General features: G+C 34.1%; 2 protein-coding genes and 1 long non-coding RNA gene across 6 annotated transcripts; 2 read left to right on the top strand and 1 right to left on the bottom strand.

Annotated features, from left to right (window-relative positions):
• Positions 1-113: 113 nt before the first annotated feature.
• Positions 114-23,802, bottom strand: Scar (wiskott-Aldrich syndrome protein family member 3 SCAR). 4 transcript variants are annotated; one of them, XM_072890850.1, is made up of 10 exons: positions 23,460-23,802; positions 15,033-15,272; positions 8,009-8,349; positions 7,728-7,881; positions 7,530-7,644; positions 7,239-7,271; positions 5,788-6,086; positions 5,231-5,541; positions 4,658-5,077; positions 114-4,427 (listed from the first exon to the last, which is right to left on the bottom strand). In XM_072890850.1, exons 3-10 carry the CDS (start codon positions 8,280-8,282, stop codon positions 4,246-4,248), a joined length of 1,788 nt encoding a protein of 595 aa, XP_072746951.1. In that variant the 5' UTR covers positions 8,283-8,349; positions 15,033-15,272; positions 23,460-23,802; the 3' UTR covers positions 114-4,245. The 4 variants fall into 4 exon arrangements, with proteins under 4 accessions (XP_072746951.1, XP_072746949.1, XP_072746952.1 ...); XM_072890848.1 differs by lacking the exon at positions 15,033-15,272; XM_072890851.1 differs by lacking the exons at positions 15,033-15,272; positions 23,460-23,802 and adding an exon at positions 22,453-23,367.
• LOC140665116 (uncharacterized) lies at positions 10,167-12,314 on the top strand. Its single transcript, XM_072890856.1, has 3 exons — positions 10,167-10,231; positions 11,483-11,580; positions 12,117-12,314. Exons 1-3 carry the CDS (start codon positions 10,171-10,173, stop codon positions 12,258-12,260), a joined length of 303 nt encoding a protein of 100 aa, XP_072746957.1. The 5' UTR covers positions 10,167-10,170; the 3' UTR covers positions 12,261-12,314.
• Positions 19,857-21,079, top strand: LOC140665119 (uncharacterized). The gene is made up of 3 exons (XR_012046549.1): positions 19,857-19,928; positions 20,386-20,455; positions 20,999-21,079. It is a non-coding gene; the product is annotated as an uncharacterized lncRNA (long non-coding RNA).
• Positions 23,803-24,438: the final 636 nt, after the last annotated feature.

Genomic DNA, 24,438 nt, shown 5'->3' on the forward strand with positions numbered 1-24,438 from the left:
TGAAAGAGCTTTTTCAAACAATTTAAAAATCATTTCAATCTATATATACATATATGTTTGGATCATTGTCGAAAATACATTTGTTGGATAGTAAAAAAAAAAAATCTAAAGAATATTTACGAAACGTTTTTGATTTATTTGGCTCTGTACAGATTTACTACAAATTTATTATTGTTAATAATACCATCGTATATTTGTAACGGTTTGGGTAAATGATGCTCGCACATGTATCCTGGATGGATCTTTCCCGGAGATAGATTCGAGCCGAGACCGTCCTCTCCTTCTTTATCTCATCTTTCTTTCTTCCTCTCTCAGGCTAGATCTCTCAATCTGATCAATCCCGACAACCGTTTATCGACTATATATACCTCGAGCATACTTCGTTTTACATAAGCTTTGGAATACCCGTGGACACATAGGTACAACGGCTTTACAATAATTTATAGGAAAGCGCGGTTGAGACGAGTGATGACAGCTACACTTATTTCGTTCATATAAATGCACGATATCAAGAAGCTTACATTCCACAAGAGAATCCCGTTTTATATCCTCTTTTTTTTTTCTTGATAGAAAAAAACTTTCGATAAATACTGTGTCGTAAATTGGCGAGATAGCTAAGAATATTCTTTACGTCTAATGTTCTTACGTCTAATTTCGATCTGCACTGCGCTTGTATGCACCGGATGCGCCAATATTTCCGTAAAATCATCTAATTGGTGTATTCCGAAAGAATACCCTGCGTGGCTATGGTCCACAATTAAAAAAAAAAAAATACAAGAAATAAACGAGTCATCTTTAAGAGAATTATTGGTGCATCCTGTGTATATGTTATTCAAATAAAAAATAGATATCAGATACAAAAAAAAAGTACAATACCTCCAGAAAGTTAAACAAAATCATCTATCGATTATTTTTGTAAAGTGAACGATGTAACAATCCGTTCATAAAATATCTTTGGCTATTATAAGGAAATTGACACAGACGAAATAATATATTTGATTGTTTAAATTTCGGAAAAATTGAAAATGATTAATAGAATTAATTCGATTTGTTTAATCTATTGTATGAAATTGTGAATTTGTCTAAATTCTCACTTCACTTTGTGTGATTTTGTTCACATTTCAAAATAAATTAAACTTGAGCTTGAATCGTCAGGCAGTTCACTTTTCACCTCAGCGAGCCTCGTATGTAGAAATTCATTAATATTACATTCTATCTTAGCTTCCTGTGTTCTTATAGATTCGCGTAAATGTACATACACACATCGTTGCCATATATTTCGCCTTTACTTAATATATTTTATACACAATTGAAATGTTAAATATAATTACAATTACGCAGTTTGACTCAAATAAATTGACATGACGTGAAAATAAAATGACCTAAAAAGTAACCGGTGAACACGTAAAAATGTATATTAATTTTATAAAATAAAGGAAAAACGTGTATATATAAAACACCAAAAAAAATTGACTTTAGTGAATTTTCTAAAAAAAAAGAGAAAAACTCAAAATTAACTATTAGTAGTTTTCTAAGAAAATTTTATATCATAATCCCAGAAAATTTCTGGATTTGTCTAGTTTTGTTTGCAAGCAAATCTTTTGAGTGTCTACGTTCCTGGTCCAACAGAATCGCTCGCTTCATTTGCGTTACTTACAGAAAATTCGCAGTAGTACATACAAGAAAATTTACAGACCTTATTTTCGAGGAAACCCGGAAGAAGTAGCGGAGAAAGAACGCTCTTCCTTCTCATTACCACCGTACGATTTCGCGGCACACAATCTTAACAATCAATATTTTTTTATATATACTATAATATTATATATATATCTGTATATATATATATATATATATATATATATCTGTATATATATATATATATATATATATATATATATATAAATATATATATATATATATATATATATATATATATATGTATGTATATGTATATCATCTTATCTAAAGTCGTCGTCATCGTCGTCGTCATCGCCATGCTTTGTCAACATCGATGCAAAATAAATCACAATCGTATATTTCTTCCTCCCCGTTACCCTCCGATTGGCAACTATGCTCCTGCGTAATTAACAACATATTTATATGTTGCATATACATATATTTTTCTCCTGCCTTTTTTTCCGTCATCGAGTTAATGAATATACTAAAAAATATTAATCCTTTCTCGCGCATTTAGACGTATTGTTCTATATAACGGAGTATTTTGGTTTTTCGAAACTATGTGATTTCACATTACAAGATGCGGCAAAAGTAATATCACCTCGTTTGAATATTTAAAAACAAAAATCAATTTCTTTTTCTTCAAAAATTGAAATATTTGTCGTAAATATGATTGTCATATTATTATGTCTAAAATAATATATATAACATTGCTTAAAAATAAATAAATGCAGAAATAAAAATTGATATATATATTCGAAAAACGATGCGATTACTTTTGCATTACACCTTGTGTACATCTTGTACAACGTTTCTATCTACGCCATAGTATGGAAGATCGTGACTCGGAAACGCGAAGAAGGATAAAAGTTCTCAAGATTCACTCTCATGAATACGAAACATACTTTTAGATTAAGAAATTTATCTTATAGTCTCGCTCGCGAGAGTACGTCCTATTAACGCCTGCACCTTTTGGTTTTAACTCGACTTATTGATAACGTACGCATTAATGCGGAGCGCTTCGTCTATGGGGTAAGTAGAGAGATGTGCTTATATATTATATTATTACTATTATCGTTATTACTATTATTATTATTATTATTACATGTGTTTATGTGTGAGTGTACGATCGTCGTACATCTTCGTACATCGTCGTTATGGAATGTGCCGGGAAGGAAGTCGCTCTATTCGGGGAGCCACGACTTCGGCAAGTCGATGTTTATTTTCTCCGTGCGCGCATTTCATTGACAGCTTGAACGCCTGAATTGCAACACGATTATTGCGATCAGAATTATGTGTCAATTATAAATATTAAATATATATAAATACTTAGATATTATAAGTAAGAAAATTTAATATATTTAGTTTAATATTTTTTATTTTATACGTTCCAGCATGTTTAAGGAGAAATTTTTACCTTGATCGATAAATTTATATAGTAATGTGTGATTAATAATAATATATTACAAAAATAATAATATATTATATTTATATTATATTAGTAATATTTAATATATTCAATCTCTAAATTGTTTTTAGTCGACCACAGAGGAATATGTAAGATATTTTATTTCAAAGTGTACAATTTCAAAGAAACGCGGCGTTCAATCTGTCAGTCGTTTCGTTTTCAGGATTTTCCTATTTATCCAAGATTTTATAACTTGGATCAACAGCATCTACGAATTTTTCTATTAACTAGTGCGTGAACTTGACATTGTGTACTCTTGCAAGCTCACGAGTTCTCATTCAAAACTTGAATCGCGATTCGGCGAAAGCTACGCTCGCGATTAAATTGGCCGCAATTGGCGCGTCCTCGAGAACGTCCTAAGGACAGAGTGATTAAACTAAATGATGCTATTGCTATGTCGATTGGTTGACTCGTCAGTTTATTCAATATTGCAGATTAACTCATAAGACTTAGAAAGATGATGCCATGTCTGACAAATCTATGAAATTATCAAAATTTGAAGATTTAAAAAAAATGTTTTTTTTTCAACAAATTTGAATTCTTTCATCTTTTCCAAAGTAAATATGTTTTAATAAATTGTTCTCAATGTAAAAGATTAATAAAGAAACCAAATAATTAATAATCAAATGTGACGCAAATGTTTTTTAAACTTCTCTCGTAATAACGCAAAAAATAAGGCAAATATAATAAAATGTATACACTGCCTTTGTTGATTTGATAACCGATAATATTATTTGATAACCGATAATATAAATTCATCGATATATAAGACCCTACATTACATCCTCTATGCCAAATGATTTCTATTAAGAGAATTATGCAGGAGATTATATATCTTTATAACTTGGAATTTATCTCGGTCTAGAATTCTGAAGATTACCCAAATTCTAAATATACAATATATATATTTAAAATGTGTGAGCGTTTCACAATATTCAAATTTCTTAAAAATCAAGAGTTGGTCATAAAGATAATAAACAAACCAAATAGATCAGCTCGCTACAGCGCGACGAGGCATATTAAAATGACGTGTCGAAACGAAAGAATCATCGGCCATTTCTTTAGGAGGCAGTAGCGGCGGCGGACTGAATAGAGTTGGGTCACGCCAGATTGCTCTCCTGTTCACCCCATCCCTCGCTGTCGCACTCGCTCTCCGATGCCGAATCGCTGTCGCTAAATTCGACGGCAACGCGGCGCGCCAAAATGGATGCGACGTCGTTGAGCGCATTCACGCGCTCTACCTCCTTCTGTTCAATTTTTTCCACCTTGCGTAGCTTTATCCCTGTGAAAGACGACGATATAAATTTTTACTCTACTTTAGACTAAAGTAGTATTAGCTCTTACAATTTCTACGTAGTCGTTATATATATATATATATATATATATATATATATATATATATATATATATATATATATCTGATACGAAAGATTGTTATATAAAGATCTAAAGAAATAATTTGTTTTATTCTTGACTGTATTAAAAATCATAAAAAACACAGAGATAAATTACCATCGCGAATCGCCTTGAGCAGATCGTTTCGCGGATCGACCAGTGGAATATTCGGATTGACAGGTTTCCTCAATTGACCGTCTATGATGCTCTTCAGAGGCTTCAGCTTCGGCGGATTGGTCGCGATCATTTTCGCGATATCGCCATTCGTAAGTGGCAACGGCGCTGTCGGGCCGTTGGCAACCGGTGGAGGAGGCGGCGGCGGTGGTGGTGGTGGAATGTTACTGGGAGGTGAGATGGGTCTCGGCGGAGTAGGATCTGGAGTAGGTGGGGGCGGCGGAAGATCCTGGGGTGCCGGGTCCGTTTCGTCCACGCCCAACTGGCCCGAATGGTTCGGCGGCGTCGGTGTCGAGCGTTGGCTCGGCAGAGGACTATCCGTCCGACTTCCGTTCCTGTTCAGCAAGTGCGATGGTATGGAACCTGTAAAGTATATTAATAAAAAGATGCGTGCCGAATGTAAGTTTTCAATTAATAATTATTATTTTAAAACTATTATTTAAAGACTCAGAAACTTGTTTCTTTAAATACAACTACTATAATAAATTAAGGAATAATAATTAATAATTAACATACCGTTCATGGAAGGAGGAGACATGGTTTCTCCCGGAGGTGGAGGTGGCGGCGGTAGAGTGTCTCTACCGGTACTCATGGATCTCCCCCTAGTGGGGGTGTTGTTGGCGGATGCTACCGTAGGCGTAGAGTTGCTGGAAGCATTACTTGGTGGCGCCGGTGGTGGCTGTGACGGCCGTGATCTGCCGCCTCGGCTTGGAGTGCTCTGACCGCCAGGACTCTGATACGTTTCGCTGCCGGCCGGCACTTGACCCGGTGCGTAATGCGATCCGTACGAGTTTTCATCGTAGCCCTGAGCTATGTAGTTCGTTGCCCTGTAATAAAAAAATAATTATTATAATTGTATAAGCTGCAAATCTATATAGAAAAATTTAAAGTCAAAAGTAGAATCAGAAAAAGATAAAAATAAATAAAACGGAAAAAATCAAAATAAAAGTACCAATAAATTATTATATAATAATTAAAAAATATTATATTTCCGATTATTCATTTATCTGTGTGTATTATTTATTATTATTTTAAAATTATCAGTTGCATTATTATTATCGCGATATTTCTACCTGTAGTCGGAAGAAGGCGGGCTGTAAAGATGCTGCTCTTCCGGAGGATAACTTCGCCGCAGTTCGATACTGTTAGGCCTGGGTGGCCTAGGATCTGTCATCACCATTCCCAGTAGCGTGTCATCGCCAGGCTGCATGTGCGGCGCCCTATACTGCACCGTCTGCGTCGGCATGATATACTCGCCGTGGCCAACAGCCAGTTGCCGTTGCCGTTCCCTAGTATTGTGCGGCTGTCTTACACGCTTCTTGTGCCTGCCGCCGCCACCTCCACCACCACCCTCATTCCGAGGCCTATGCGGCTGTTTTGTGGAAAAAACATAATTTTTAAAATGCAAAACGGGAAAGTGACAACGATCAAGGTGCATCGCATGTTAAGTCAAGCACAATCGGTTTAAAGTCAAGAACGTCCCGACGATTGATCCAGTGACTGTTGTAATATTATTTCAGCAAATTTGGATTGCATTGGAATGTATTGCAGCCTAAATGTTATCTTAAAGATACCCTCATTTGTCGTTCAATCAAATGTTATTTCAAAGATACCCCCTCTCATTTATCGTTTAATCAAATTTATTTGGAATCAAGAATTTACTGGATCAATAGTTAAATAGAATATATGAATATATAGTGTATGTAGGAAATAAAAGTGAAAAGCCTTGTGAAGATGATAATAAATTATAACTTTCGAAATTTGTCATTCTTGAATTCTATTATTATAAAAAAATATATATATATATATATATATATATATATATATCTATTTCCTGCAACAATTTTATTTCCTACAATATGACAAACATGACAAGATGGATATGAGATATTCCTGAAATGAACGATGAAACGATATTGAAATTATGGAGATACCGGTGTCAGTCGAAGATGAGTCAGTGGATGATGAGTATATAACGCACTTCTATATAAATACATTCAAAACTTGCATGAAACTGGCAAAAAACGGCATTACATAATAAGTGATCCACAAAGTGACGGTAAGTGTAAAAGACTTGGTTCAAGTTTCAAAAAAAGGAAAAAAAAAACACAACTCAATGGAAGTGGACGGTGGAGTCAGGATAGAAGGAAGCCCTGCGTAGATGGAATTTTTGCGCTCTCTCTTAATTTTTCGTCGTTTAAAAGATCGACGAATTTTAGACTTGGACAAAGAAAATCTATTTTCATTCGATCTACGCAAAGTGATGTGATCGTCATTGAGAAAATGTGACTCTATCAACTACAGAGAACTTCGAGAAAGCGAGCATCTAGCGTCAATCTCTATATCAGCGCGCAAAAACGTCGGTTAATGAAAGAAAAACCACAGAGAGGGTGATTATATGCGATGAGAATGGAATGGTTGGTGTGGCGAACAATTCGCTGACTGAAATTACTGTTGTCGGATGTTTCGTAAGAGGGTAAGAGAGATTAAAAAGAAACTACAAAGATCCAAACCATCGACTTGCCTCTCTGAACGGTTCGGCATATTCAGACTCGCTCTATAACGAAGGGGATAGTAATTCAATAGTTAGAATCGCAGTATTAGACACGTTAAGAAACTAATTTGGTCTACGAGCTCGCGCGCACCTCGACAATTTAAAAAAAAAAAATTAGACTCGGTCTTGATTTGCTTATATTTCCTTCATTAGTTTGAATTTCGAAAGTGACAGATAATACAAGTATTACAAATATTACAAGTAATACAATAGTTATCGAGGTGCGCTTTTGAATATATATAGTTTCGCAAAGATTCTTACCTTCTTCCCTCGATCATGCAACTTCTTTTCCGTGTCCTTGAGCATCTCCTGACTCCACAAGTCAAAAAAGTAATTCGGGTCGGTATAGAACTTTAAACCATCCTTGCCGTCCTCTCTGAAAACAATAGAATTTAATTATTTTCACAAGTTAAATCTCCTAACTTATATCGATGAAAATTAAACAATATCGCTAATTACCTGTAAATATTAAGCTTGTCTAGAGGCGGCGGCGTATCGCATTGGTGATAGGTCTCCAGCATCGCTGTCGGCATCGTGTCTCTGGAGACGACTTGTTGATCGAATACTACGGAACTCTTGAAGGCTTTTCTCATGTGTATATCTTGCAACGAAACTGCGTAAAAAAAATCAAGAGACTTTGATATAAAGATCTTCTTCTTCATCTAAGTTTTCATAATTTCATTTCTTTTCTAATTTTTATCTCGCTTACGAAGAAATCGAAACGAGCATATTTCACGTACCTTCTTCGACATTACTATCCAATTGGGTGACCTTGACGGCCAAACGATCTATCCTAGCCTGCAGAGAGTTGGCTCGATCGCTCAATCCGTGCGCCTCCCTCGCCAGCTCGCCGAACAGATCCTCAGCGTGCCTCGATAGACTCGACAATTGTCTGATAGTATTGGCTAAAGTGCCGTTAGTGGCTGCTTCGAGCTCCGACGGCAGTGGAAAATCCTCGGGGATGGTTCCACGCGCCACGTGTACGGGCTCCACTAATCGTTTCGGAAGCGGCATCCTGCCGACTGTTTATTCCTCCTGCTTGCTCTTCCTCGCGGTAATTCACTCACCGCTCTCTCGAGACCTGAAATTATCGCCAAAATTATTGTTGGAAATGTCAGTTAGATTTTCGCAGAATTATAAGTTTCTCGATTATATAACGTTAGACTTGTGATAATGTTGACGAAATTAACTGATGTTAATGATAAAAAATACATGTCCTTCACATTATCTTGAAGAATAAAATCCACTGACAATCAGTGTTTAAGACAATTAAAACATTATAATTATAAAAATGTTTCTGGATTATTGCAAGTATAATTTTCACAAGAATTATCCTTTACTCTATACTATTATTTTTGACACCTTCTCTAACCGTACAGGTGGATCAGCGCCGTATTTTCGATAAGTTTATTAATACGTAAAAGTGTTTTAAAAGTCTGAAAAAATTTATACAACTTCTTTGAACCTTCTAAATAAAGACTAAAATAATAAATTTGAAAAATAATTTATTTAAATATAGTATTTTATAATTATTCGTTTTTGAGAAATTGACGTTAGAAAAATCACGGACAAAAATAACTCACTACAGTAAATGTTATTTGTATTTTTGAAAGGTATTTCGTGAAAAACTAGAAAACTTTAATACAATTTGATGAAAGTTGTATATATATTGTTTGCAAGCTGACTCTAAAAAATATTACGCGTGCGCGCGTAAGAGAATATTATTAGAAAAATAACTGAAAGAAAAATTAAACATTGCCGAAAATACAATTATATCTTTTTATCGGTAGTATCATTTAGAGTTTTAAAATAATTGAAGAAAATTCTTCTGCAAAGTAACACTATGTCCTTCAAACGTGTTTGAGAATAATCGAATGACTCTTCTTCTAGCACACAAATTTGCTTGAAACGTGATTTATTCGAGTAGAAGAGTACTCGACTATAGTGCGAACCACTCGCGGTAGTTTAAAATCGTCCCCGTTCTCGAAGAGGACCATTAACAAGATGAATATTTGATTCGAGGACATCCCTTTGATGCAGCCCCTGTTTTATCCGGCAATACTTTAAATAGGGGAAGAATCGCGAACGAGAGAATCTCGTTGCAATTTCCAACATGTAATCTCGCAATTCAGCTAAATATACATTCGTAAATATAAATTCATTTAATTCAGAGTCTCTTACAAATTCGCGATATTTCATTATCGACTGCCTTGCTGCTCTTATCTTGTTAAGCGCCGGTTGTTTCATTTTTCCGCGAGTTTTAAAACAAGCATGCATGCACGCACGCACGCACGCACGCACGCAACGGTAAACACCATTGCATTACGCAATTGCCAGCGTCATACGTGATAACGATAATATCTTATCGCTCACGGTTGACTACCATTAGCCAAGCGACCGTATCAGTTGCTTTACTTTTTTCCAGTTCTTATGGCTAATTATTATAAACGTGAGTTATCAATGCGTAGAGTCGCGCATTTACAAGCAGATAACGTTACAGTTAGACTAACAAAATACTGAATTGAAGAATTGCATTCTTAACTATTTAAAATGTATTTATTTCATAAATTATGTTATTATATTTAATTACTTTAAAATTGTAAAGAATTTTATGTCAAACTATTTTAACATTGCTTACTTATAAAAAAAAAAAAAAAGAAAAAAAAATTTGCAGACTTTAAGATTAATTAAACCACACGGCAGACAAATACGTCAATAAACGTCATTTGATTGTCAACAAAGATCGTTTGAGTTATCCAGGGTCAATGATATGACCGTAACCCAAGCTAACGACTTGATGGCGACGACAACGAAGTCGGTGACGTGTATACGCGTAACGCTATTGTATCTCCTAATTAGCAATTAGCCGCTGCAAAGTGTGCAAATGGAGCTGTTCTATGGGATGTACACCTGCGAAGAAAACCATGAAAAGCCTCCGACATGGCTAATAATATCTGTCGAAGGTATTGTGTCTAAAAATACCTATTTCGCATCTCGTTATCGTTTCCCGTTAAATTCTCATGCGTTACTTTTGAAATTATACCGTTTGAATTTAATATTCTCTTACATTTTTTTACATTATGATATTATATTACTATTCATTTTTATATTCTCAAATAAATATATTAAAGTTTTTATAATAAAGTTTTTTATTTCAATAATTATATAAATAATTATATAAAACACTAATTATATAAAAATTACTGCGTCATTTGGAAACCCCATCACATGGAATAATGATCAATGTGCTATTTGTCGTTATAAAATATTTGATAAATTTGCAAAATTTATTTATATAATTATCAATATATAACGATAATATTATTACATTATGCATATTGTAACAAAGAATGACCAAATCTTGTTGGATAACTCGTTGTCAGGCGTTACAATATTACCGTGTGAGTCAATAGAACCCTTTTGCCATCAGTATATTTTATTAAACTGACACGCAAAATATCGAACAGTCATTTAGTCATTGAACCAGTCAACCAGTAATGAACGATTTATTTCACGGATGTTGAATATCAAGATCCATTGAGTATAAAATTGCATAACGAATGTGCCAAGTATTGCGAAATGTTATATGAAATATAGAGATAATATTTCACGAGGAACATGATAATTATTATATTTGGATTATTTAATAGAAAAAAATATTTAATATAAAAGATTCACGAGAAACGGTCTCTATAACTGCTAACAAGTTGCAATTGCAATTAGCAAGTATTTACTTATATGTTCTCCAACGCGTAATTAAAAAGCTGCAATTATCTTTTTGCGAGACGTATATATTAATTTAATTTATATGTATATCATTTCAAATTTATTATTCATATAAATTTCACACATATTAATTTATAATAATATAAATTATATTATTCAAATTTATTTTGATAATGTGTGTATATATATATATATATATATATATATATATATATATATATATATATATATATATATATATACTGATTATATATTTTTAGGATCAATATCTTATTTCTATATTATTTCGCTACCAATATATCTAAAGATATATATAAAGGTATATATACATATGTTTTTAAATGTTTCCCATTTTTTTGCAAATGTAAGTCAATGCTGTGTGATATTCGGAAACAAGTATCGATATGCTGCTAATTTTAAACATTTGTGGCCACAAAATTTGTGCAGCGAGCTTGGTGTACTTATGTTCTTTGTGAATGAAACCGTAGACACGCTGCCGCATGCAGCAGACTTGCATAAGGTAGGCAGTATCCTAAGGCTGCAAAAGGTCACTACTACGCTGCAGTACTCGCCTACTACTATCACCGTAAGTAGAAACCGGAAAGACTTATTCTTTGCTCCTCGCAACGTGTTTGTCGATCGTTCAGCCGTTGCATCTATTTCAGGTTGTATGTATTTGACTCATCTGCAAGGACACTAACGATGCTGCAAAGTTCCGATAATACTCGCGCTTCGATAAATAAATCGATTTTTTACTCCAGATTTTTATATAAAAAATAATTCAATAAGATTCCAGTCACGCGCGAGAATTTTATTTTTCACTCAATTTTATATGTGTGTCGAAAAGATATTTTATTTAATTTCCTAAATTGAAGTATGCGTTTTGAAAAAATCATTTAATGGCAATATATCTCTTGTATGAAAAATCTTAATTTTCCATTCAGAGATATTCATATTTTTCAAAGATTCATACACGAAGAAATAATAATTTCTTGCCCCAACGCGCAACTTAATGCAAGTACGTACTTTCGCGATATATCGAAGGCGTCGACATTCGTAGCAAAAGTTTTTTTAACGTTCAATAATATGTAGAATTGTGTTAAATCTCTTTTAAATTTGCAGGACGGCGGTAAATGGCGAATGACAATGACGAAAATGTCGTGCTGTTTCCACCGATTATTCACGCTTATTCGCAGTTGCATTCTGGTGCGCACGTGCGACTGGGCGAGCAGAGAATGCACATGTCGACCATATGGTCACGCATAAAACGTATACAAGAAATACAAGGTCACTACCCCCTACGCACAAATCGATGTAATTTCGCGATTTTAATAAAAATTTCTTTTTCAGATTATATCATCTACGTTTTCTTCACATATTTATTTTTAATAATTTATATGTCTAAAATTAAATTTCTCTCTCTCTTTCTTTTTAAAAAAATTGTATTGAAAATAATAAATGATATTTGATATTAAAAATAATTCTATCGAATTATAAAACAAATGTAAATTAAATAACAATTGATATTTAAAAAAAATTGTCTATTAAATTCATTTTTACTACTTTCTGTCATGCAAAAAGTTATTTATTTCTTTGCATCGTAAAATATTTCATAGCATTGAAATGGTCTGCGGGAGATTTCTGCGTCGACATTCTAACTGTTTAGTGTGCTTCACAGGAAAGAACCGCATACCGAGACGCATTAGAATCGAGACGATATCGAGGCGATTGAACGGTGCAATCTGACTAGACATTATCGTTGACAACAAAGAGTTTATGCTAATGTCACGACGTGCAACGATTTCGCAATCGCAAACACGTGCACCTAGGAGAATTCCGTCTTCCTCGCGAAATGTCATTCCTCGCCTTTCGAGCTTATAATTGAGACGGCATTTTATTTAAATCAAATGGAAATTGTTCATATTTTCATTATTTCTTTATTAATAAAAACAAAACATGTAAACTTAATATACGGATTTATTTTAATATCAGCAAGTTAGTTCAACTACAACTTTATAATTATTATTCACAGATTTAGAAGTTTGGATATTTATTTATATATGCTTATACTTTTTTTTACAAAATAAATTTTTTAATCGGCGCAAAAATATTTTTCATTGAACGTGGGTGAATTATTAACTACGTGTGGCTAATTAAAGCGCGAGAGCTTAACCAGAAGAAACGATAAAAGAGAGATGGATAGAATGAGAGAGAACGAGTATTGTATTCGGGTCACTGATAAGGGAAGGATGTGAGTCGTTGGGGAGTCGCTAACGACAGGTTGAATAAATTATATCGACGTTTATGCGTTACGGGAGCAACGTGCTGAAAAGCTGTGTGGTGCTGCTCTCACAGATTGCCTGGCCGAGATATTTATATCCTGCCTGCTGTGTAAAGCACTACTACCATCTTGTATTTTGTATACAAGCGTGAAGTCGATAGAGGTACAGCGATCATCAAACTTCCATGCTTGCGATATTACGAAAAATATTTACTCGTTATGTGATATCTCATACTACTATACAAACAAAACTTGATTGAAGATTTTGTCATCATTGGAATAATGTTGCCGACGAACAAAGTAACCGTGATTAGTGTGTAGAAATTCAAGATTTTTCTGTTTGAATTTTAACTGTAAAAAAACCAAGTTTCGAAATGATAAAAATTCAAATTATTCATTCGCAGTATCAAATTATTCAATATGAAACGTAAAGGAAGAATTTAATTTATCATTTGAAGTTAACTTGAATATTTTTTATTAAGTCTGTCATGCACTGTAAGTGACTGCAACGTTTTGCATTTTCATCTCACACATATATATATATAATTTTTATTACTATCGAAAAAATAATTATCAGAAGAAACTTGTGATATCAAATATGTACGTATAGAGTTCATTCTGTGGAGATGCAAAAATTCTAGAACTAATTATATATATATATATATAATGACAAGTGAAATCAGTTAATATGTTAAAGTGGATTAGGTAGTGCGACTTTTTATCGCGAAACACGTTTGGGTTTGCCACTTTTTCCTTCGAGTTAAATCTAGCTAGACCTGAAGCCGCGCTCGAGAAAACACGTGGGCTCCCTTAAAAAGGTGCTCATTCCTCATTAGCGACGTTTACATCGTTTGAGAAAACAAGATGTCGATATATGCTACAGAAACAAGTTCCACTTCGTTTTTATTCGTTTTCCTTGTATATCTTTAGTCGGTACAGTAAAATCTATTTACTGTTATTTACTGTGTATTCTTAAAAAAATATAAAAAATCAAGATATTTTCTTGGTTTTCGATATTTTTGCTTTCAAAATTTTCTTAACTTTACAGTTATTAATTATACATATAATAGAGATTTTTTTATTACAGTTTTTCTTAAAATTTAATTTTGCAATATATATTTATCTCTCTAAAACGGTAAATCTTTCATGTTGCGAAATTCTTTTACAGATTCATACTTGACTCTTGAAATTGCAAGCAATTCCTCCTAAATACACATAAATTTTAATTTTTAATTATAAGATTCTCTGTTTCTCTCAATGTCAAAAGTGTCTGCATTCATGTAATTAGAATTATAAAAAATAGATTCTTAAAATGAGAAAATATAGGATTTCCAACTTAATTTTCCTTTGTATCTGCAATAATACGAATGTTCAACAATGACAATGAACAGTTTCAGTCCAGGCTTTTTGCCCGGTAAAATCGCCTCTTGAAACGACCGACGTCGGACGTCGGACTCGCTTTATATACCTGTCTTCGTCGGCTTTGCAGCTTGATCAATATTGCGCGGACGAAGGCAGAGGCAGCAGTGACCGGGAATCGGTTTGTTCGCTGTTGACGATTAGCGATCGGCTCGCATGATCTTTCTAGCACGCCTCAAATTTCATGCTCTCGATATCGCGCTCTCGACATACCGCTCGTTCGTCGAGTGAAAGGTGATTTATATACAGACCGTTCCAAAATACTCACGAGGAAAATGCCATTTTTTTCCTTTCTCTAAGTTTTATTTAAATTTCTGAAATTTTGTCTTAAATCTTACCAATGGTGAGAAACGAAACTTCTTCTTCTTCTTCTTGGCTATGAAACTATATGTCAAAACAACGCGGTGCCACGTTCATTGAAATAAAGATCACCCTGAGGATATTTTCGTCGACCCTCGTTCCGAGTCAAGTCAGCAGGAACGAGTATCGGGGCGCAATGCGTCAGTTCCTTCGATACTAGAGTTACCAACAACCCCTCGATATAATACAAGGGGTGACGTCATACTCTCCATGTTACTCTGTAAATATAATTCGTTGTTTTGAAGTCGAGTAAAATCGTTTATATGTATATGCAAAATTTATGTATCAAAGATCTATAAAATTAATCATGAAAAACACAATTAAGACCTGAAGTGAATCAAGAAACTATAAATTTACAAGTTGTAGATATGAATAAAAATTATAATTGCTAAAATATACAATTGAATCTATATAATATAAAAATTAAAAATATTCGTGAACCGCTAAAAATGTATAAAATCTAAAATTTATCGGACGATTTACGAATCTATATGTACAAGGATGTATGGATTGAAAAATCTGTGCTGTCGAGACAAACTAACAATAAGCAGATGTTAAAACGTCTCTCGAATACACTCGATGCACATGTACTTCCGGTTGCTCTCTTATACGCGATATATATTTCTGCCACATGTGATATCGTAAAGTGCACCGCGCGTTGGAAATTGATGTGTTCGATCGAGGGAATCGAATGTCAGGAACCGGTTAGTTAACCTTGTTTCGAAAGAATATTTTAAAAATAAACAGCACGTAGGAGAGGCGAGATACTTGTTCATTGAGTATATTGCTTCAATGCTGCTATTATTACATCCGCAAAGACTAGCCTTGTGATCTGTAAGCCCTGTAATTTTTGCGCGAGTTAATCTAAAACCTTTTGTCAGAAAATTTTTAACAATTGTTAATTTATCATATTTAACATTTTAATTAATGCCAATAAAAAAATTTGCATCTATTTTTCATTTTCCATATAATTAGTTTTAAAATTTTTGCATCTTCACAGAGTGAACTCTATATGCACATATTTGATATCACAAGTTTCTTCTGATAATTATTTTTTCGATAGTAAAAAATTAGAAAATTTAAATCTTTTCTCAACAATTTATTGTTAAAAATTATTAATATTAAAAAATTATTTGCATAAAATCTTTGATCTTAAAAATGATCGATTTTGCAGCTTCCCTTTGTATTTCACAAATTATGATGGAAACATTGTTTTCTAGTTTCTTATCAACTATTTGCCGATTATTAAAGTTGTTTCAAACAGATATATCGGACTGAATAAAATAAATTTTTAAATAAAATTTTGCATAAAAATTGTATACAATTTCTGAAGAATGACAATCAAATTCCCTTAAACGAGCAGCAATCTAACGGATACAAGTGCACGACTAATTATAAGAAGATGTTTCAAGAGAGAAAAGCAAGGATCAGAAGGAGGAAGACTGGAACAAAAAGCTACGGTGGACAGTGGCAAAGTATCAAGTAACATTCGTCATGGTGAATGCGGAGACGTCGACCTCGGATGCATCCCGGTCAGGCTAGTCGCATATATGCGTATGTATGCCATGTGTGAACATACACATGCACACAGATCCGTTTTCCAGTCAGGCAGATGTACATCATACACAGTGTGAACGGATTTAACCCTCTTTCTTCTAGTTGGAGGCGGCTTTTATAAATTGGAATGATAAATCGGGAAGAAAAAAACGCGAACCTCGGAGACAATGATTCTGTAAATGATATCATCGTCTCTCTTCTCCGCGAAGAGCGCGGAAATACAAATCGAAAACTCGCAACAGACTCGCGAAGGGCTGCATCTCAAACTGTACTTGCCATAAAGGTCAGTGCACCACGAGGCTGGTACGGAATTAACCTAACCGCAGTATATAGCGCTCATAATTGTTTGTTTCCAGATTCTTCAGAAGTTGGACCAACGGAGTCGATTAAGGCGCAAGAGCTTGATATAGGAAAAAAAAAAAAACAGGAATGATTATTACAATATATCAATACTAAGAACGCATTGACGTAATGTAATTTTTAAATTTGAAGAATAATTTACTTCCTTATAATTAGCATCGAGATCAAAATTGATTGTAGAATCAATAAATTATATACGAGAGAGCGTGCACGTCGTGTGTTTATTGCAGACAGCGTCATTTCTCTGGGATAGGATATGCGTTGATAATGATAAAAAAGTATAAGATGACGTGGCATCAGCAAACGCCCACACGCCGAGGCGAGAAAATCGAAACTTTATTGAATCGCGCACATTTCACCCTTGAACTCTTCCGCAATCTACTTTACGATAATTAAACTCTAGCGCTAATTAGGAGTTTAATGACCGAGATTCCTAGGCACTATGATTTTAAGGTATTTATAAATCTTGAATAATAAAACTAAAAAATTACTTATCATCTTTATATATTATTACTTAATTATCATATAATTTTATTTATAATTTTTAAAAAATTATATTTTATTTAGTTTTTGTTCCCCAAAATAATTATATATAAATAATTACTACTGATTAGTATTACATTTTTTTATTAATTTCTTGTTTTATCTGACAATGAGTCAAAGTTTTGCTAAATATTACATACATGTATACACGACGTTAATTCCGCGACTCGTCAAACAAAAAAGCGCAATAATTTGCTTATCTCACAGTCAAATATTTGTATTTCGATATATACACATATATATATATGTACATATATATTCACGCTTTTATCGCGAATCATAAACCGTTTTATCATAAATAGCGCAATCTGTTTTTTGAACACGTTTCTGCATTATCGTTTAGCTCGTGATATCTTCGCAAAATATGTAAATAAATACATGGCCTTGTACAGAAATATTTTATGATTGTTCTAGTTGCAAAATGCGATCTATAAAACGCGAACAAAATTCCCAAATTAAAAAAAAAAAAAAAACAGATTATTCAAGAGATATTTTCAAGCTTTTCCAAGATTTTTATGTATTTACGAGAAAAAAAATGAAAAATATATTTTTAGATGCATTAAATTTGACTGAAATATGATGAGAGAATCGCATATAAAACGTTTTATTTAAAAATTAGAATCGATATGATTTTTTAAAAATATTTTAAAATATTTGGCATTAATCAGATATAATAACTTATATTTAGAATGAGTAATAATAAGTATGTAAAGTTAATGAATGCAGTGGCCAGCTGTTAGCCTAGTTTCCACGAACGCATGGATCCTCTTATGAAGCTTAATTGTATAGGTCTTCACGTAAACATGGATTAAACCGCAACAAGATTCAAAAGAGAATCGTCTCACAATCGATTAGTTGTCTGAGGGAGATAAGTAACTTTTTTTAGTTTCTTGCACATTTATTTATATCTGTTCGAAGAATAAGTTCAAGTCTTTACTAAAATATTACGGAAAAAACGTTATTTCATCATATTGTTATGAACATTCGTATAGAAAAAATGGAAAAATTTCTTTCAAACATATGTATTGTTATATTGTACGTCTATCGAAATCCTTTCTTCAAAAAATATGCAGAATTATTTCGCTGTTTTATTGTGTAATTTTTAAGGATAAAAAGATTAATTAAGATATTAATTAAGATTAAGATACGCTAACAAAGAGAAAAATGACAAATGCAAAGAAAGATCAAGGTTCAGATATTATACACTTGGCATAATTAAATGCTAATGATACTTGCAAATGCATCTGAAAAATGCAATTACACAAAATGAAATTGCAAAATTGCGTGTACTCTCAAAAGAGTCGAGTAAGTACTAGTAGAAATTAAATACGCACAATATAAGCAGCTTGCTATAATAAACTAACACAAGTCGTCAGCTATGTACAGCTCAAAGCTTGATCAACGATGATGTTATTTGAATAATTCCTACAAACGGTCGATAATGGCATCAAATTGAATCGCTGAATAAAGTCCAAAGGGACTGGATCTCTTCATCACTAGCGCGATATAATATTGATGCACCTACACTAATGAAACTATATATCGAATTAGATTCAGAATGTTAAATTTATATATAGATAGGAGAATTAAATTTACATGATAATAAGAAATTTATTTAATTCAAATTCTAAATTTTAGCTTGAGATGAATCGATAATTAAAATAAAATGATATGTTAGTGTTAGATCGACAATTTTGATTTCTTTAATGGGATTTTAAATTATACTTTTATTATATAAGCGATTTTTAATTCTTACGAGCGAGAACTGAAACGGGGCTTTTCACGAGATTCTGTTTCTAGATCTGAAATATTAACTTTCGAAATTATTAAATTATTATTAAATTTAAACGACAATAATAAGAAATTTATTTAATTCAAATTCTAAATTTTAGCTTGAGATGAATCGACAATTAAAATAAAATGATATGTTAGTGTTAGATCGACAATTTTGATTTCTTTAATGGGATTTTGAATTATACTTATTAGTGATTTTTAATTCTTACGAGCGAGAAGTGAAACGGGGCTTTTCACGAGATTCTGTTTATAGATCTGGAATATTAACCTCGATATATTATTTGTATGAGTTTCGAGTCGTATGACTGAAAATATATATACAGCAACCCAGTTTCCCTGGTCTTTATGTGATCGCAGAAACACGGTCAGATATTATTGCGCGTAGGACTATTGTGCGTCTGTCTGTGTGTAAGAGAAGAGGCATAATCGCGAGTTTCTGGCAATTTTCATAGCCAAAGGGGCAAAGACACCGACGGTTATTTCTCTCTACGTTAACTCCGCGATATCGCAGCGATTTCCCACGACCCTCGTCGAACCGTGAGCACCATAAAGGCCGGACTATCGATTTTGCATCACGCTTCTTTTTCTGTCATGCCGCGAGAGTCTACGAAGCTTCTTGGGTTCGTACCAAATGGGAATGTGTTAAAAATATCCGTCGTGATACTTTCGTTTCACGTAGATACAATTTAAATATTAAAGCTAAATTTTATTCTTAAATTACTTTAATCAAATTCTATAATATTTAATTTTATTATTATTTCAATTATATAAACATAATGTATATTATTTTAAATTATTTTTAATTTATATATTGCATAGATAAAAACTTGGAATATGTAATACATTTTTCACGTAACGCTCTTGATTAATAAATCAAGAATGATTAGAAAATCAACGTGAGAGAGAGAGAGAGTATCTAATATTATCCGAAGAAATTCAATGAAACTAAAAGAACTCAACTGAAGACATCGCTTTGCTATCGCGAAACGCGAAGCGAAATGTGCGTGACAGGATTACGAGACCGTGGTCGGCGTGCCTCGACGCAGTTGCATAATTTCTTTGCTGGTGTCTTTGCAGAATTTTCGCGAAACGGAATGCCGCGGTGCGTATTTACGTTGCCAGCAGCACGCGGTCGACCCCGTTCAAGGTAACGCGGCCAACGAAGACCTGGAGAGAACGGCAATATATATATATATATATATATATATATATATATACTATTGTACTTTTTATAGGGTGTTCTTAAAACAACGCGTCGACTATTCTCGTAACATTATTGCATATACTAGAGAAATAATAATTATTTACAATCACACATTATACATTTCGTATAGATAAAATCGATAAAAATTATGCTGAAAACAGAGTGGTATTTATTTAAAAAATGGAAAATGATATATATATATATATATATATATATATATATATATTTTTATTATTACACTACAGTCGAACCTCTTATTCTACGACCCTCTTATGCTACGAAACCTCTTATCCTACGACAAAAAATCCTCTCATGCTACGACCGCGAAATGGGAATTATACCCCCACTCTCAAATTTTTGTCATAGGATCAGAGGTTTAAGGGGAAGATTCCGGACCGAAAATGTCGTAGGATAAGAGGTCCGACTGTATATCCAAAATTTGCGTGAAGATATATAACATAATTAATACTAACACTATTTCCCTAGTTTTAGATAAGATTTGGCTCGTAACGTCATGCAAGGGGATCCACCGGAAGATGATCCAAGATTAGCCGAATAACCGAGAGACGAACGAGAGGGTCGAGCTCATGACGGTTGCATTCTCCCTCAGGCTACATCGAGAATGTCAACAGAGAGTAAATGGGATCCAATTGGGTCACGAAGATCACGAGATCCAAGTAAGAAAACCGTAGAGTTACAAAATTTCAAAACTCCTTTAAATTCCCGGAAAATTCGAAGACTTTTGCAGCTTTAAATTTTAAATAGTTTCAACAAAAGTTGAGTTTTATAAAATTAATTTAGAAATCTCCGAAACTTATTAAATCCAAAATTCCACAAAAAAGAAGATAAAAGTTTCATGGAACTCTAAAACTGTTCAAAACTTTAAAACTAAACCGTGTATATTTAAAAAAATTTTAAATTGTATAAAATATATTTTCTCCTTTGAAACTATAAAACTCCGCGACTTTAGTAACCTAATCGATAAATCTGAAAAACTTAATTTCAAAATATTTTAAATCTTACGTATATGTATTAAAGAGATATTTAAATTGATTGTGTATTAAGAATTTATTTACTCCCCTGAGCAACTTTGGTATACGTCGAATCATATTCTTACAATTACAGACAAAGAACTCACGTGTAGACAATAAAAGAAAAGGATAAGATGGCTTGATGTGTTAACAGTCGATCGATAATGTTACGTATGCACGCATACACACGCATTACGTATTAATGCGTATACGCACACACGCAACGACCGCGATCTAACGGTTCATTAATAAATTATCGCAGAAAAGGTCAGGCAAGACGATCGCTCTCTTCGAGATCGCATGACCGAATACACATATATCGTGTTCTCACTTCATTTTATATACAAAGTATCCCATGTTCAATAAGCTTGTCTTAAGCAATAGATTGAAGAATCGAGAATTTTGTAGGATATATTTTTAGTTTTTCAATATTAAATACTCGAATCAATTGTCAAAAATTTACAAACAATTATATTTAATAACAATTTAATTACAATTTATATCGCATCGAGATCGTTTGTCTTGACGAGACACCCTATATCGAAAGTGCCAACAATTGATGTCTCCATGTTCTCATCTCACTCGTAAATTATTTCTAAATGATCATTGTGAGATTTATATCACACAATACTTGGCACATTGTTTTCGACCGTCTTAATTCACTCTATCGTGAAAAATGCACCTCGGGGCGCTATAATTTCCCACGCATGAGTTTTTCTCATTTCCCGTTCTCATATGTACACGCGGCATCATGTCACGAGATACACGCGCACATCTTCGAGCGATCGAACCTCCGAAATTCTTGAAAAGCGCCCGCGCAGATGTGGACAATATACAGACAATGTGAAATGATACAATTATCAATAATGAATAAATATTATTAATATTTAAATAAATATATATTATTACCGTAATAATATTCAGATGCTTAGCTGTTAAATCTCTAATTCTCTATGCAAATTATGCATTCACGTTCTTTTCACCGGGTGTTAAGTTTATGAAACTTGTGTCATTCCAGGCGAGAAACATGAAATGACGTTAACGACGGGATTGTCGATGACAAAATCAACGGACGCAAATATTGACTGCTTTATAACTGAATTAAGTTTCCTTATATACCGGAATGCTTTTAATCTCGACACAAATATCGACATAAAATTGTCGAGGAAAAAAATTAATTATTTTAATCATTATAATTATTTAATATATATTTATATATATATATACACACATAATCACGGAATAAAAAATTAGAGTTTATTGCAGAAATGATACAATTTCCTATAAGAAGCGTTATAAAAATAAAACATCCAAAGCTTGTGAAGCTTACACAAATTATAGATTAATCTCAGTGTTACACTATATATTATTTCACGGATATGCAGAGTTAATTATTATACACGATAACAAGACTTAATCGCGTTGCGATCTCTCTCACTTTAGCGATGAGAGAAAGAGAGAGAGAGAGAAAAAGAGAGGCGTCTCTTCGTTAAAACTGTTCGACAAAAGGAAAGAGAGTGAGAAAGAGAGAGAGAGAGAGAGAGAGAGAGAGAGAGAAGGGTAGAGAAACAAAGAGAGAGAGAAAGGAAACTACTCGAAGGGAGGGCCACCCCCTGCACGGACAGCCGGCGCCCGTGTCCTATGCGGCGACGACGGCCATGTGCCGCCCCCGGAAAACCGCCGCCCATCGAGTACGGCGTACGGCGTCGTCTCTCGACGTCGCGACTCGTTATCGAGGCTCTGCGACTCCGTTATCGCGGTCACGCGACGACGGCGCACTAGAAAACGCCTGACTGACAAGATATGTCACGGAACACGAAGCTCCGATCTCGCCGTCCCTCTCTCTGTCACTCTCCAATAACTTTCTCTGTCTCTCTCTCTCTCTCTTTCTCACACACGCACGTATATACACTCACCATCGTATCCGTCGCACGGCTGTCCGCCGCGTGTCCGTGCATATCCCGAACGGAGAGCCGAGGCAGGCGAGCAGGTGGAAAAAGAAGGATCGACCGTGTCCTCGCGAGAAGACGATCGGCGTTCAACGTGTGGGCGACGTCGCCCGACGTCGCGACGGCCGACCGGACCGGACAAACGCGAATCGACTTCACCCGCGGGCACAGACAGGCACAGAAAATGGCGTTGCACTGTAGCACGCAGCAGCAACAGCGGCAGTAACAGCCCGTTCGTAACAGTTCGTAGTACACTCGCTCGCGTTCGCTCACTCGCTCGTGTTAGCTCGCTAGTACTCGCTAGCTCCCTCGCTACGTCGTCGCGGCGCGGCCGTCGCTGTGGGCTCCGCCGGGGCCGCCGCTCGATTCCGCCGAACACCGTCGGACTCTGACGGCGCGACGGTCGCCCCCTCTCTTAGCGGCGCGAAATTTAAATCGCACGCATTCCCTCTTTACATTCTAGTTTGATTAGAAATTTCAATTATTTTCATTTAACATAGCAGTTGTAAGGAAAATATTTCTTTAAAGCCTGCCTCTATTTTATATCTCTATATCTCTATTTTCAATATGGAAGTTGTCAGAGAAGAAGGGAGCTGTTAGAAATATTGTCACAGTTTTATGTAAAAATTGAAATCGATATAATTAAAAGCGTGTATGTTAATGAATTATAATATTTATGCTTCTAAAAAAAAGAGATATATATAGGAACGCATTAAAAAATGTGTAAAATTAATTCTATTAGAAAAATACATACAATATCAATGCGTGATAAATCTTCTCTTGATTTTACGCGATAGATGATGCAAATTTCTCTCAAATTTGTAAAAAAAACGTTATGATATACATATATTTTGTATATACTTTGCGTAGTTTGCGTTCTCTTTTGTGATTACACGTATCTCACACTTTTGATGCTAACCGCGCCATCTATTGCAACAAGTCGAAA

This window comes from Anoplolepis gracilipes, chromosome 4, assembly GCF_047496725.1.
Source record: "Anoplolepis gracilipes chromosome 4, ASM4749672v1, whole genome shotgun sequence".
In the NCBI taxonomy this organism is placed as follows: domain Eukaryota; kingdom Metazoa; phylum Arthropoda; class Insecta; order Hymenoptera; family Formicidae; genus Anoplolepis; species Anoplolepis gracilipes.

Excerpts from the sequence above, each read along its gene's own strand:
- Scar (XM_072890848.1), bottom strand. The coding sequence starts at position 8,282 with ATGCCGCTTCCGAAACGATTAGTGGAGCCCGTACACGTGGCGCGTGGA. Across the intron at positions 6,087-7,238 it reads ATGCCGAACCGTTCAGAGAG|CCGCATAGGCCTCGGAATGA; the intron begins GCAAGTCGATGG and ends TCCACAAAACAG. Across the intron at positions 5,542-5,787 it reads CCGCCTTCTTCCGACTACAG|GGCAACGAACTACATAGCTC; the intron begins GTAGAAATATCG and ends TTTTTATTACAG.
- LOC140665116 (XM_072890856.1), top strand. The coding sequence starts at position 10,171 with ATGTACACCTGCGAAGAAAACCATGAAAAGCCTCCGACATGGCTAATA. Across the intron at positions 10,232-11,482 it reads GCTAATAATATCTGTCGAAG|ACACGCTGCCGCATGCAGCA; the intron begins GTATTGTGTCTA and ends ATGAAACCGTAG. Across the intron at positions 11,581-12,116 it reads ACTCGCCTACTACTATCACC|GACGGCGGTAAATGGCGAAT; the intron begins GTAAGTAGAAAC and ends TTAAATTTGCAG.